The sequence below is a fragment of the Hemitrygon akajei genome, chromosome 12 (assembly GCF_048418815.1).
Source record: "Hemitrygon akajei chromosome 12, sHemAka1.3, whole genome shotgun sequence".
In the NCBI taxonomy this organism is placed as follows: domain Eukaryota; kingdom Metazoa; phylum Chordata; class Chondrichthyes; order Myliobatiformes; family Dasyatidae; genus Hemitrygon; species Hemitrygon akajei.
This window is the reverse complement of record NC_133135.1, coordinates 28,115,262-28,130,905: the sequence shown is the minus strand read 5'-3', so window position 1 is coordinate 28,130,905 and position 15,644 is coordinate 28,115,262. Positions and strand designations below refer to the sequence as shown.

The following is a 15,644-nucleotide window of genomic DNA, read 5'->3' as shown; positions in this document are numbered from 1 at the left end:
AAACTGATACAGGACTTTGTGATATGGTGCAACTCAAACTACCTGCGTCTCAATGTCACCAAGACCAAGGAGATGGTGGTGGACTTTAGGAGATCTAGGCCTCATATGGAGCCAGTGATCATTAATGGAGAATGTGTGGAGCAGGTTAAGACCTACAAGTATCTGGGAGTACAGTTGGACGAGAAGCTAGACTGGACTGCCAACACAGATGCCTTGTGCAGGAAGGCACAGAGTCGACTGTACTTCCTTAGAAGGTTGGCGTCATTCAATGTCTGCAGTGAGATGCTGATGATGTTCTATAGGTCAGTTGTTGAGAGCGCCCTCTTCTTTGTGGTGGCGTGTTGGGGAGGAAGCATTAAGAAGAAGGACGCCTCACGTCTTAATAAGCTGATAAGGAAGGCGGGCTCTGTCGTGGGCAAAGTACTGGAGAGTTTAACATCGGTAGCTGAGCGAAGGGCGCTGAGTAGGCTACGGTCAATTATGGAAAACCCTGAACATCCTCTACATAGCACCATCCAGAGACAGAGAAGCAGTTTCAGCGACAGGTTACTGTCGATGCAATGCTCCTCAGACAGGATGAAGAGGTCAATACTCCCCAATGCCATTAGGCTTTACAATTCAACTGCCAGGACTTAAGAACTTTTTTTTTAAAGCTATTATTAATGCTTTTTGATTTAGTGATTTAGATGCATATCATATTATTACTGAGTTAAGTATTGTATGTAATGAGTTTTTGCTACAACAAGTGTATGGGACATTGGAAAAAATGTTGAATTTCCCCATGGGGATGAATAAAGTATCTATCTATCTATCTATCTATCTATCATCCCTTTTCAAAATATAGTTGCTGTTTCAATTATGGCTAGCGTGACAGGGCATGGCTAACACGAGAGGGCACAGTTTTAAGGTGCTTGGAAGTAGGTACAGAGGAGATGTCAGGGGTAAGTTTTTTTTAAAACGCAGAGTGGTGAGTGCGTGGAATGGGCTGCCTGCAACAGTGGTGGAGGCAGATACGATAGGGTTTTTTAAAGAGACTCCTGGATAGGTATAAATAGAGGGCTATGGGTATCCCTAGGTAATTTCTATAGTAAGGACATGTCCGGCACAGTTTTGTGGGCTGAAGGGCCTGTATTGTGCTGCAGGCTTTCAATGTTTCCATTAATTTTAATAATGTGTTTCACAACCTGATAACACTGCTTGTAAAATAATTTGTCACAATCTCTTCTAATATTTGAGCTATTACGATAAGAAAAATGTTCCTGATATGATCTTACCCCAAGTTCATCAGCAAGAATTGGTTCCTGGCTGCGTATTAAAGCCAATGAGCGAGAAGACAGCATGGACTGACACTCTCTATCCGAATCTGGTGTATTTCCACTGCATATTGTTTCAGACAGCCTGTCAGGTTAGGCAAAGAACAAAAGGAAAAATGGTTCTCCTGTCAGATACTAGTTGTATTTGATGATGTGCTTAAAATACAAGGACAAAAACAATTCTGTTTATTTTGGTGCAAAATTAACTATTAAACATTCATCAAAAAAATTACACTACCATACAAAAGTCTTAGGCACCCTATATATCTAAGACTTTTGCACAGTACTGTAGTAATTTTATGTATTGTGCTGTACTACTACTACTGCTGCAAACAAAAAGCACAAATTTCATGACATATGTGAGTGATGATAGACCTGATTCTGATATGGTCTTTGTTGTGGACTGAGAGAGGGAAGGGGGCAGGGTGTGTAGAATCACGTTTGGGTAAAGGGGAAGGAAGAGGGGAGGGAGCAGGAAGCACCAGAGAGACATTCTGTAATGATCAATAAACCATTTATTTGGAATCAAAGCACCTTGCCTGGTGCCTCAGGGTTGGGTGTGCCTGTACTTGTGCCACCCCTGGCATTCCTTCACTGTCACCCGTCCTACAACCCTCCTGCTACGCTCCACCCTTGCTATTCCTAACATTCTTTGCTTCTGCCAGATTTACATCGACAAATAGCCCTCCACATTGACAAATACAATACTGTGTAAAGTCTAGGCACCCTGGCTATATATACATACTTTTGCACAGTATTGTACATTGAAACCAATTGCCCAGACACTTGGATGTTGGCTTTCTAATCCACATCTAATTACCTAACTTTCTTTCAATCACTGGATTACAGAAATATATATCACCTTGACTGGTAGGTAATTTAATGCTTCAAACCTGTTCTACAATTCAATGAAAATATCACCGATCTGCAACCTAATTCTATATTCTTCAACAAAACTGTAACTAGTCTGTTTTTAACATTTGCTATGATCTATTTCCACTGTTACTATTAGCAGTACATTTTAGAGCCTGGTAAGTATTCCATGCAAAATCATGATCATCCAATTCTAGCTTTTTCATAGGTAAACTTATTTCTACCACTTCTGCCTAATTACTTATTAATTCAAGGCATCTGTTCATTTTTGTTCTCATGAAAATCCCAAATTGCTGAAGATTTTCAAAAAATTTACAAAATATCCTCTTCTACTTACCCTTGGTTTTCAGATATATCAGAACGGGAATGGGACGTGGAATTAAAATGTGTGGCCACTGGGAGATCCTGCTTTTTCTGGCGGACCGAGCGTAGGTGTTCAGCGAAATGGTCTCCCAGTCTGCGTGTAGACATATCAGAGTGGGAATGGGAGTCAGCTGGTGTGGTATACTGCATCCGGTGCTCCCGGTGTGGCCTTTTATATATTGGTGAGACCCGACGCAGACTGGGAGACCGTTTCGCTGAACACCTACGCTCGGTCCGCCAGAAAAAGCAGGATCTCCCAGTGGCCACACATTTTAATTCCACGTCCCATTCCCATTCTGATATGTCTATCCATGGCCTCCTCTATTGTCAAAATGAATCCAAACTCAGGTTGGAGGAACAACACCTTATATACCGGCTGGGTAGCCTCCAACCTGATGGCATGAACATTGACTTCTCTAACTTCCGTTAATGCCTCTCCTCCCCTTCTTACCCCATCCCTGACATATTTAGTTGTTTGCCTGTTCTCCATCTCCCTCTGGTGCTTCCCCCCGCCCTTTCTTTCTCCTGAGGCCTCCCGTCCCATGATCCTTTCCCTTCTCCAGCTCTGTATCACTTTCACCAATCACCTTTCCAGCTCTTAGCTTCATCCCACCCCCTCCGGTCTTCTATCATTTTGCATTTTCCCCCTCCCCCGACTACTTTCAAATCTCTTACTATCTTTCCTTTTGGTTAGTCCTGATGAAGGGTCTCGGCCTGAAACGTCGACAGCGCTTCTCCCTATAGATGCTGCCTGGCCTGCTGTGTTCCATCAGCATTTTGTGTGTGTTGTTATCCATATATGGAGATTTTTTTTCAGATCATATTACTGCCTCATAAATAAACCTGATGGAGTTTCAAAATGAAAAGATGCTTCTTAAAGAATAAAAAAATTATTTCCTCCTCAGAGGTTTAATGCCGACTACCAAGGAGATCAGTCAGGGATCAATGTTAGATAGCGTCTAGACAGTGTTAGATAGATACAGGTCACTTGGCTTCTTTGCCATCTTTAGACATATCGATTTCAATCTTCATACGACTCATTTTGGTTTCTATGGCCTTCTAGTATATGGACTACAACTGCCAGCATCATGGGCGTACATTCTTACCTGAGATAAAACACAGACTTCGTGGACCTTTCTTGGTACACAAACATGTTTTTCCTGTTCACAACTGAGAAAGCATTTAGAACAGATCGCAGGGCCTGAATAGCTGAAAAAAAAACAAATTGCTCACTTATAATATGGGCTAGGAGAGAAATTTTAAAGACATGCAGCACAAAGGCAGCTTCCTCTCCTCCAATAACATGAACTGTGACTAAGCAGGTAGAAGGGACAAGGGCACAGTTCTTAGCAAACAACATTTACAAGTTAAAATTCAGATACCTGCTTGGTTTGATCATATTAATTTAAAAGCCTGGAAGAAGCCAAAGGACCTAACTATTACTGCATGCTGGTGCAGTAGCTGTATTTACATTCAAAAGGCACTACTTTAAAGCTAGTGAAAATTTAATCATCCACAGAAAAAAAACATAGTTAACCAACCCATAAAATTTCTTGGCTCTTTCTATAAGCAACTACTTCTGTCACACATCATTTTATCTGATAAAATGGTAGTTCTAATCATTTTCAAATATTTATTATATTTCCTCTTGAAGGCTACGACAGAAATAATATCCATCATGAGGAAGATTCCAAATTTGGTTTGCTTTCACTGTACTTAAGTTTTGTTTACAATATAATGACTGGCTCTTCTGCTCATCTTAAATCTTAAAGTATAAGACTTTCATCCACAAGAAACAGCTTTTCATTAGTATATCAGAACGTTCATATTTTAAAACTCTTAAATCTACTCTCAATCTTTTGTCCTCTAAGAAAAACCGATTAGCTTCCGAAGTCTATACATGTAAGTGTTATACTTCATCACTAAAACCTACTAGCCAATCTCAACGGCAACCTTTTCAATGTCCTCAAGACATTCCAGACTGAAAGGAACTGGTGCCCAGAACTGGAGGTAGTTTAATACTGTTTTATCAAACCATGAAGGCTTTGTAACTAGATTTTGAGAGCAACAATCTACCAAGGCAGGCATAGCATCTACAAAGAGAAATGATAAACTTAACAATGTATGTGTTACCCTTAAACGGAACCATTGCTGTGTCTGACTTGTGAAAATTTCCATCATCTTCTAACTTTGTTTTATATTTCCATCACTTACAGTATTTCAAGAACACTCCAATAATAAATAGTATGCTTTGAAATGCCATTTCATATGGGATAATGTCAAAGGAAATAGAAAAATAGATTCCTTTCAGTCTGGAACCAAAGGAAATATTAAGCTGATCAGAGACTTGAAGATGGCTGATGGGCCACAAAAGAATTAAATGACTAAAACACAAGAAAAAAGACACAGGAGTAACCGTGCACCTCCATTCAATACGATCATGACCAATTTAACTAGGTTTTGACGCTAATAGCTGATCCCCATAGCCCTTAATTTGTTATCTATCAAAGGCTAATTAACCTCCACTTTACATACTTCTAACGATCTAGTCTGCATAATTCCCTGGGACAGAGAATTCTAGAGATTCACTAACTTCCATGAATAGAAATTTCAATGCAAGTATGTTTTAAATGACTATCCTTTATTTTTCAACTGTGTCCCCTTATATCAGAAACTCCCATTAGAGAAAACATCATGACATTTACTTGTTGTGTACCAGCAGGTTCATACACATTCCAATGAGATCACTCTTTGCTCTTCTATACTCCAAAGAATGTCAATTCAACTTATTTAGTTTCTCTTGATGGAACAATTCTATCATCCCAGGAATAAAACCCAAGAGTCTCTTTTGGATTGCCTCAAATAGTGTTCTATCCTTTTTTAGATAGGAGGACCAAAATTGCATGTTATATTCTAGATGTGGTTCAGTAATACTCTCTAAATTGTGACAAAACTTCCTTTTCTCTCAACATCGACCACTTTGCAATAAAGGCCATTAAAGGCCTTCATAACTGCTTGCTGCTTATTAATCCTTCAAGTGTGCATTTAATATTTATTGTTAAGATCCTTTCCTGACATTTCAAGACCAGTAAAATTGTATCTAACGTTAATGTTCTATACAATAATGCCAATATTGATCTGATAATAGTTTTCATACTCATGCCTCATAGAGCAAGGACATTATTACAACAGGCACTGTTAAATTCTGGTAGGCCTGAATACACAGAAAAGACCATAAGACAGAGAAGCAGAATTAGGCCATTCAGTCCATCAAACCTGCTTTACCATTTCATCATGGCTGATATTTTAGCCTTCTTAATCCCATAAGGGTCCCAAAACTACCCACAATACACCAAGTGTGGTCTGACCAATGCCTTATAAAGACTCAGCATCACTTCCTTGCTCTCAGATTTGAGTCCTCTGAACATTTATGCGAACATTGCATTTGCCTTCCTTACCACCAACTCGACCTGCAAGTTAACCTTTAGGGAATCCTGAACGAGGACTCCCAAATCCCTTTGCTCCTCTGATTTTTGAACCTTCTCCATTTAGAAAATAGTTTACACTTCTATTCCTTTCACCAAAGTACAAGACCATATACTTCCCTACACTATATTCCATGTGCCTCTTCATTGCCCATTCTCCCAATTTGTCTAAGTCATTCTGCAGATTCCCTGCTTCCTCAGCACTACTTGCAGTTCCACCTTTTTTTTGTATAATCTGCAAACTTGGCCACAAAGTCAACAAACCACTGACAGTATAATGTGAAATGAAATGGTTCCGATACTGAATCCTGTGGAACACAACTAGTTACCGCTGGCCAACCAAAATATACCGCTTTTATTCCAACTCTGTCTCCTGCCAGTTAGGCAATCTTATATCCATACTTGTATCTTGCCTGTAATACCATGGGCTCTTATCTTTTTAAGCCTCACATATGGGACTTTGTCAAAGGGCTTCTGCAAATCCAAGTAAACAACATCATAAGACCAAAAGACATAGGAGCAAAATTAGGTCATTTGGCCCATCGAGACTGCTCTGCCATTTCATCATAGCTGACCCATTTCCCTCTCAACTCTAATCTCCTGCTTTCTCCCCAAATCCTTTCACACCCTGACTAATGAAGAACATATCAATTTCACTTTAAATACACCCAAAGACCTGGCCTTCACAGCTACCTGTGGCAAATGAATTCCACAAATTCACCACTCTCTGGCTAAAGAAATCCCTCATCTCTGTTCTGAATAGATGTCCCTCTATTGAGGCTGCCACTCTCCTTGACCACCCTGCCTGTTATTTCCTCAAACAATTCCAACAGATTTGTCAGGCAAGATTTCCCCTTAAGGAAACCATGCTGACTTTATTATGCACATCCATACACCCCAAGCACCCATCCCTAATAAAGAACTCCAGTATCTTCCCAACTACTGAAGTCAGCTAACTGGCCTCTAGTTTCTTCTGCCCCCTCCCCCTTAAGAGTGGAGTGATGGTTGCTATTTTTCAATCCTCTGGAACCATTCCAGAATCCAGTCATTCTTGAAAGATCATTGCTAACACCTGCACAAGCTCTTCAGCTATTTCATCTGATCCAGGTGACTTATCTATCTTCAGACCTTTCAGTTTCCCCAAGAACTTTCTCTTTAGTAATAGCAACTACAGTAATTTCTGCTCCCTGACACAGGCATATTGCTGGTGTCTTGCAGTAAAGAGTGACACAAAATACTTATTAAGTTTGTCCGCCATTTCTTAGTCATTTTCTTTGTCTTCATTTCTTTGATCCCGCCCCCACTACTACCTCTCCAGCATCATCTTCCAGCAGAGAAATCTTCAGTTTAATAACAAGCAAAGGTAAAATTTGATTACTGAGAAGAGCTTAGAGTTGCAGTGACACCAAACACAGTTAAATATACAATGGAAAATCAACAACATTGAGCTTACCTCTTGCAACACCCATGTTGGGTCCCATCTTTAGTCGAGGATGAATATGTATGATGGTCTTCCACACCACTTCACATGCAAAATGGCCTGGTATAAACTGCATTGTGGCAGCCAGGTAATCCCTTGATTGATAAGTATCATCTGTTGAATAGTCTGCAATTTGAAGAGGGAGAATAAACGAAACATAAATAGTTCCTTCCAAAACAGACTTATGGAACACAAGATTGATTGTGCTTTTGACAGAAACTATGAAAAACTCTTTCCCATAATTAGAATTAAATGGAAGATGTCTCCCTCAGTTCATGAACCAATTAAAATCAGTTCTTATTAAGACTGGGACAATTATGAGGATAGAATAAATGGAAATTTTTAGACAGTTATACATGCTATGTGATTACTGAGCTATTAAAAGATGTTAAACTGAGAGGAAACTACATTTCTAGCTATTAATATGGCAATTTGGTAGTGTACATCTGTTAATCCTTTGGATTGTTGAGTTTAATACCTTTATTACAAACACATTGAATTGAAATGACAGAACTTCTATAGGTTGTAATGGTTGTCTAATACTGATGCAAGAGGAAATAGCTTTGTAATGTAGTCATTTTTATAACTGTGGTGTGATTGCTCACAAGAAAAGAAACAAATCCTGCCTTTTCTCATCACCTTGTGAAATACACTTCTCAAAAGTGCAGGTTAGGTTATTTTGCAATGAATTTAATTCCAATGTCTCTACTTGCTTAAATAAACTGCAATGCACATCTGTTTCATTTTTTCCCTTGATTTTACCACTGACTTGAGAATATACTGCATAAGACTGATGAATGTTCAGAAAGGTATGATGGTGAGAAACAAGGAAATTATAGTATTAGTAATATAACATTTAAACATGGGGAGGTTACAGGAATCGATAATAAAGGACAAAGTTACCTAACTAGAGAAATCTAAGCCGATGAGAGTGTGAACATGCATATGTAAATGTATAGTTTACAAGCACTCAATCTAGCTAATCTTTTTGAGGAAGTAAACAAAGTGATTACTTCAAGGAATATGGAAGAACATAGGAGGATATTTATAGATGCAGTTTATGCAAATTTCCTGAACTATTTGGCAAGCACTCACAAGGGGAGCACAATCAAAGATATTTCACCCCGTATGACAAAGGAGATAGTAATAAAATGAAACAGAAGAAGGGATGGATAACAGATTTCAGGTTGATACTGTGAGTCTAAACGAGGACAATTTTATAAAGTCTAGAGAGGAAGCAAAAGAAGAAATAAGGATTTGAGAGAATAAGATAATCAATGCTTTCAGCCAACGTTACATAGAAAATAAATATTTTCAATATGCAACAAATCATTAAAAGAAGGGATGAAGTTAACTGGGAATTAAGACAGAAGAACTGGTCTGTGAATTAAGTTTGTATTCGTATCTGCCTTTATTAAGGAAAGTATTACATAACAAAGCTTGAGAAAGACGAGATAATTGAGACACTAGAAAATCAGGGGAGAAATGATTAAACCAGTGGTCAGTCAGCTTAATTTCAGTGGTGAGAAGCAGTTAATCTTGGACAAATATGACAAGCAGGTATTAATTTGTGTTTACATATTCAAATTAAGAGTTTAAGAGCTTGGGAAGATATTGGAGTATAAAAGTTGCATTGTTTGCTGTGTAATCAAAACTATGTAGTCAACTTTGATGTAGATTATGTAGTCTGAGTTTGCTATTTGCTATGCATGTATCCAATTTAGTAGGAGAATGAAATCTTAAGAATGTAGAAGACAATGGTGTGTTAATGAGAGGTAGCTAAGAGATGTAGATTAGAACATGATTAAGTCAATAGGTAGAAACAATAGTGGCGGATGTACTTGTCATACGCAACTATAGACCGATTGGATATGCTAATGTAACTAAACCAGGAGATTGCTATAAAAAATGCTATGTACAAGGATCGGTGGGCAGTCAGCGACTTGCTCAATGACGGTCTCAGCTTTGATTTGCAAATTAAAGTTTAACACTTCTTGAAGAATCTTCTGCGTCTCCTGGTCGTTTGTGGGGCACGAGAAACCATGACAAAGACAGGAGACTAGGGCTGAAGAAAATGGATCAGCCATGATGAAATGGTGCAGCAGACCTGATGGGCCAAATGGCCTAATTACGCTCCTATATCTTATGGTCTTAGACAAAGTAATTGTAATGGAGAAGCCTGATGTGCACAATACGAGTAATACGGCATACACTTGGTTACAAATGATATTTAATGAAGTGCCACATCACTACCTTGTTGAAGCTCATAGGAAGGGACAGCAACAACATGGATAATAAATTGTTGTAAGGACCAAAATCAGTTGTGAAAACTGCCAATTTTCTAACTGGAAAAGATAGTGGAATTCCTAAAGGATCAGTGTTAGGACAACTGTTTTTTATGTTATATGTTCTGGAACTGAAGTTGGCAGACTAGAGGATTCTAAAAAAACTATAAATGGCACCAAATTTGGAATGACAATATGTGGCAAAACGGAGAGACCTTGGTGTATATGTGCACTTAACTTTGCAGAAAGATGAACTGCTCAAGAAACTTATTAAAAGCCTATATGAGATCTTAGATTTAGTGAACAGATGTATGAACAATAAAAGCAAGGGTATTATGACACTATCTACTATTCAGACATAACCAGAATTTGAGTTCCCTCCAATCCTAGTTACCACATTTTAGCAAAGAAGCTGAGAGATTGCAGAAGACATTTACCAAAACTGTGGTGGGAATTATATTACAGGGAAAAGCTGGAGTTGTTGTAGGTCTTGAAGTGTTCAAAATAAGGGATTTTGAAAGACTATATTGAGTGATACTAATCCCATTGATGGAGAAGACAATATTCCACATACATAAATTTAAAGTGACTTGTAAAGGAACTGGGGAGGAGTTGCTAAATGATTGAACAAGGAAACAGTATTTTACGGGAGGTTAGCATCTGGATGTCCTTCCTAGATTGAGTAATAGAGTCAGATTTAACTGTGCCTTGAATTGAATCAATATTGAGAGTGTAAGTTTAGGGAATAGGATTTAGCTGCATTGCTCACATACAGAGGGCATATTATTAGGTACACTTGCTCGTTAATGCAAATAACTATTCAGTCAATCATACAGCAACAACTCAATGCATAATAGCATGGTTAAGGGGTTCAAGTTGTTATTCAGACCAAACATCAGTATGGGGAAAAATGTGAGCTAAGTGGCTGTGACCACAGATTTTCACACAAAACAGTATCTAAAGTTTACAGAGAATGGTATGAAAATTTAAAAAAAACATCCAGTGAGTGGCAGTTCTGTGAGCAAACATGTCTTGTTAAGAGAGACATCAGTGGAGAATGACTAGACTGGTTTGAGCTGACCAGAAGACAATAAAAATCACTTGTTACCACACTCCACTGCCTGTTTTTGCATCTTCAGATGTGTTAACCTCTAGCTCTGTGCAGTTTTGGCGAAACATTATTCACCAAACAATTAATTTCTCGTCAGATGTATCCCCAACTGTTCAAATGTTCCAGCTTTTCTCCCCTTGGCTTCCATTTGCCTCTGTACATTGTTTTTAAATCTTGATTATTTAAGAGAAGTTAACTAACTCATGAAATAGTAGTGCTTTCCCACAAAATCTGTGTTTGGGGAGGGGAGTAGGATCTTCTCTATAACATAATATTTATGACTTAGGCAACATAAGGTAAAGGCATTTATAGTTTAAACCATCAAAACCGCAGATTATGTGGATGGCAGAATAAAATTATAAAGTTGGTGGCTGTATTCAAAGCAAGCACAGAGTCATCCAGTCTATAGTAACAAGCTAGGAACAGTGAAACTCTAACTTCTAGCAGTCTCTTTAAATTGAGCACTAAAGTGTAGTACCTGAATGCAAAACAATTTTCAAGAAGATTGCCTGAATATTACTTTTTACAGCTAGAAAGTTAGAAACTTAATAAAGAGAACAGAAAGCCCTGATTAGGCCATATCTCAACCAGTGTAGAATTCTGGGTTCTGGATTTTAGAAAGGACATATTGTTCGTATCTTAAATCTTGATAAAAAAACATTAATTAGTATTGCATTGCTGAAACATAGAAAGATTTTTCAGGCTCTTAGAAACCATTATTAAATGTATATGACAGATTGGAGAAAACAGTTTCTTCTGCTAGTGAGTGATGGGAATGGAGGAGTTTAGACCAGGTAGATAATTCTGATGTTCAACCAGAATCAAGCTCCATGCCTAAATACTTCTGGATATGTCCACATGAACCTGATCTGATCCTCTCCAACACAAGGTAAACTACTAATTAAGATCTATCCTAATGATCTGATGTCTGATAAAAAAAACGATATAAAGGATTAAGTTACAAGAATATTTGGAAAAGATTCTTAAAATATCTTGGATTGGTTCTACAGATTTGCCTGTACTTCTACACAACTGAAAGATGGACCAAAGCAGACCATTAAAACAAACATACTGTATATATAAAGGGCACAGATTAGGAAAGTAGTTGCATACCATCACTGGCAATAATCCGTGGTCGATATGAAGTATAGGGGGTTTCATTCTTCCAAATATCTTCTTCACTCTCAGCCACAAGTAATGAATTACATACATGACTGTCATGTAGATCCTGAAGCAGTAAACGCTATGAGAAACAGAGAAAGTACACAAAAAGAAACAAAAATGAATGCCCAGTGTTCGCCACCACCTTGCAGGCCAGATATCATCATTATCATCATGGTCTGAGGCCAGAAAAAATGTTTATGCTTATAAAATGTTTAGTCAAGACTACAGTAACTGCTAGGTTGGCAATGTCACAGTGGATACTAGGTGACAATGAATAATAAGAAACTGATCCTCATTCATTCGGTACTGCACTAGGATTTGGTCTGTACCAATCTCACTTTGATTCACTCTTGGATATCAATGCACAGAGACCTGCTAAAGGATGAGCAGGAATCCACCAGTATTCTCGCTACTTTACACATATTTTGCTCTACTACTCACGAAGTGATGGAATACTTGGGTGGAAGTAAATTCTAATACAGTCAAAAGCAATTTGAGAGAGATTATTTAGTTAATGAAAAGAGGATTGGAGAATCGATTTAACCTGAAGTAGAACAAAGTGGCTGAAAATTAAAAAGGATTCTGAAATAAATGCACAAGAGCTAAAAGAGAAATTATATTTAGAGTTCCATTAAGATTTGTAAGTGGCCAATATTATAACTATTGCAAGCAACATGAAGCTAGCCTAGACCATTATAATTGAACTTACTTAACAGCAATGGTTGGGTCAATTTTGTAATCTTTAATTAAAAGTTTAATTACAAAATATCCTGCAGAAGAGAAAGTAATTAAATGCTGCCAAGTTGGTATACATAAGTGAAAATAAGAGTTCTTTGATAAAATAACATTTATGTTCACAGAGTTTAGCAACATTTCCAGAAAGCCTTTGGTGGATTTAACACAGTGGACACCTGAAGAATATTTAATGTTACTAAAATAGGGGCATAGGAGAAATTGAATTAAAAACTGATAAGAGGGCTGCCAAGAGTTGAAATTAAAAAGATCTCAGATGGAAGGAAATTGATAATGGTGTTCCTTAGGACCTTGTTGTGGAACTCAGTCTGATCTCTTTGGATAACAAAATTAATTTGCTTTTGTATTAACGCACACAAAATGCTGAAGGAACTCAGCAGGCCAGGCAGCAGCTAGGAAAAGAGTACTGGACCAAAAACCTTTGGCAGGACTGGAGAAAAAACGCTGGGTAGGAGATTTAAAAGGTGGGGGGAGGGAAGAGAGAGAGAAACACAAGGTGATAGGTGAAACCTGACATGGGAGGGATGAAGTAAAAAGCTGGTAAGTAAACTAGTGAAAGCGACAGAAGGCCATGCATGGAAGAAAGAAAGGGGGGGGGGGGGGGGAAGCATCAGAGGGAGGCGATGGACTGGCAAGGAGGTAAGGTGAGGGAGGGAAAATAGGATGGGAAATGGTGAAGGGGGGTGTGGGGGGCATTACTGGAAGTCCCAGAAATCAATGTACATGCCATCAGGCTACCCAAATGGAATACAAAGGTGTTGTTCCTCCAACTTCAGGGTGGCCTCATCATGACATTGGAGGAGGCCATGGATAGACATATTGGAATGGAAATGGGCAATGGAATTAAAATGGGTGGCCACTGGGAGATCTCGCTTTTTCTGGTGGACAGAGCGTAGGTAGTCAGTGGAGCAGTCTCCCAATCTACGCTGCATCTCACCAATATACAGGCGGCCACACTGGGAGCACTGGACACGGTACATAACCCCAGCAGACTCACAGGTGAAGTGTCACCTCACCGGAAGGACTGTTTAGGGCACTGAATGGTAGTGAGGGAGGAGGTGTAGCACTTGTTCCGCTTGCAAGGATAAGTGCCAGGAGGGAGATCAGTGGGGAGGGATGAATGTGTTTATTTACTTAGATGATCTAGCCTACTACTTTTAATATCCCATGAACCCGATATTCGAATTCCACCAATATCTCACATTGGGGCACCATAGTAGGACAATGGTTGGCATGATGCTACTACAGTACAGGGCGTCCCAGAGATCAGAGTTCAATTTCATCATCCTCTATAAGAAGTTTGTACATTTTCCCCATGAGCACATGGGTTTTCTCTAGGTACTCCAGTTTTCGCCGCCAGTCCAAAGATGTACTGGTTAGTAGGTTAATTGGTCACTGGAAATGGTCCTGTGAAAAGGTGAGAGTTAGATAGATGGGTTGCAGCATGGTGCAGCTCAGTGGCCCAGAAGTGCCTGTTCGGTGTAGGATCTCTAAATAAATAAATACTCAATTTTTCATTATTTCTCCCATTAGTATGTTTCTTCAGTCTTGCCAATTAAACTAAAACAGGAGACACATCAAGTTACTGATGTCATAATAAAGTCACAAGACAGCATCAGTAAGAATATGAAACTCAGCATAAGAGTGCCAGTTAATGCGATGTGTATATTTTGGTTAAAAGTATTAATAAACATTTTTGACAGACAAAGGGAAATGTTAACATGGGGATAATAGAACAGGTCAGTACTGAGCCCACAATCAAAGTTTTATGCTTTGGAATCTCAGATTCTTGCTATATGTACACATCAATAACAATAATATTTGTAGGACAAAATGATTGCTTTTAAAAAATGATACAGAAACTTCAATGGCACTTATGACCAAATAACTATGGCATAATAAACACAAAGTACACTGCAGATGCTGTGCTCTTTTGTACATGTTGATTTAATTATGTCATAAATTTGAGAATCACAATTATCACCTTTGATACCTTTTGTTCCAATAGAAATGTCAATCACTAAAGTAATGATAGTATTTCAAACTAAATGGGGAATGTTTAAACCTCTAGAATTGATGGTTACTGATGACAGAAGGGGGAAGTTTGTTGGCCTCAAAAAGAAAATGATTTTTCAATTATAGCTGCTCTGTGGTCTGCATTCTCTTGGATACAATGGTCAAAGTTGGGGTTTTAATTACTATAGGCAGACAAGTAGTCATCACAGCAATTAACCTCCTGAATGACATGTTCTAAAATTAAACATTATCTAAATTTAATGTCACTCTTCAGGTTTGTAGGACTTCAACTTTGTTTTCATTTGTCTGATCAGTTAAGCTACAGTTCAGATGTGTACTGTTATTGGTGATTGTTACGTCCAAATATGAAGCTTATTGATTACTGATGGTGCTCGTGCTCTATCCAAGGGAGAGGTCTTGTGTTGCAAGAGCATTTTCAAGTTGACGGAACAGCAAGCCAGAAGAGGAAGATTGTTGCAGTACTGACAGAGTGCAAAGGTGGGAGATGGGTAATGAAAGATTGCAATCACGGAAAGCAGACTGATGTCAGATTTCTAGGTGGTAGTCCTGCAGGCGCTTTTCACATCTAAATGCAACAGACATCAGCAAATTCCTGGAAGAAAGCCTGCAGTACCTGGCAGACGGACATAATTACCGTCAGTGGCTGAGAAAGTCACAGTCTCTTCCATTACTCTTGATTTCAATTACAACCAGCACACTGGTACAGACATCCTGAGGGTCGTATAAAAACATATAAGAAGAATGATAAATGTTTCACTTGCCAGGACTGATCTCCCAAAC

General features: G+C 38.6%; 1 protein-coding gene across 6 annotated transcripts in view; it reads right to left on the bottom strand.

Moving 5' to 3' along the window:
• Nucleotides 1-15,644, bottom strand: part of szt2 (SZT2 subunit of KICSTOR complex) — a 242,331-nt gene that overhangs the window by 104,607 nt on the left and 122,080 nt on the right. For all 6 annotated transcript variants that reach the window (XM_073062784.1, XM_073062788.1, XM_073062786.1 and 3 more), the window contains 4 exons: nt 12,024-12,153; nt 7,488-7,640; nt 3,656-3,758; nt 1,275-1,398 (listed from right to left, as the gene is read on the bottom strand). In XM_073062784.1, the coding sequence (XP_072918885.1) occupies nt 1,275-1,398; nt 3,656-3,758; nt 7,488-7,640; nt 12,024-12,153 (510 nt within the window). The remainder of the gene's footprint in view (nt 1-1,274; nt 1,399-3,655; nt 3,759-7,487; nt 7,641-12,023; nt 12,154-15,644) is intronic.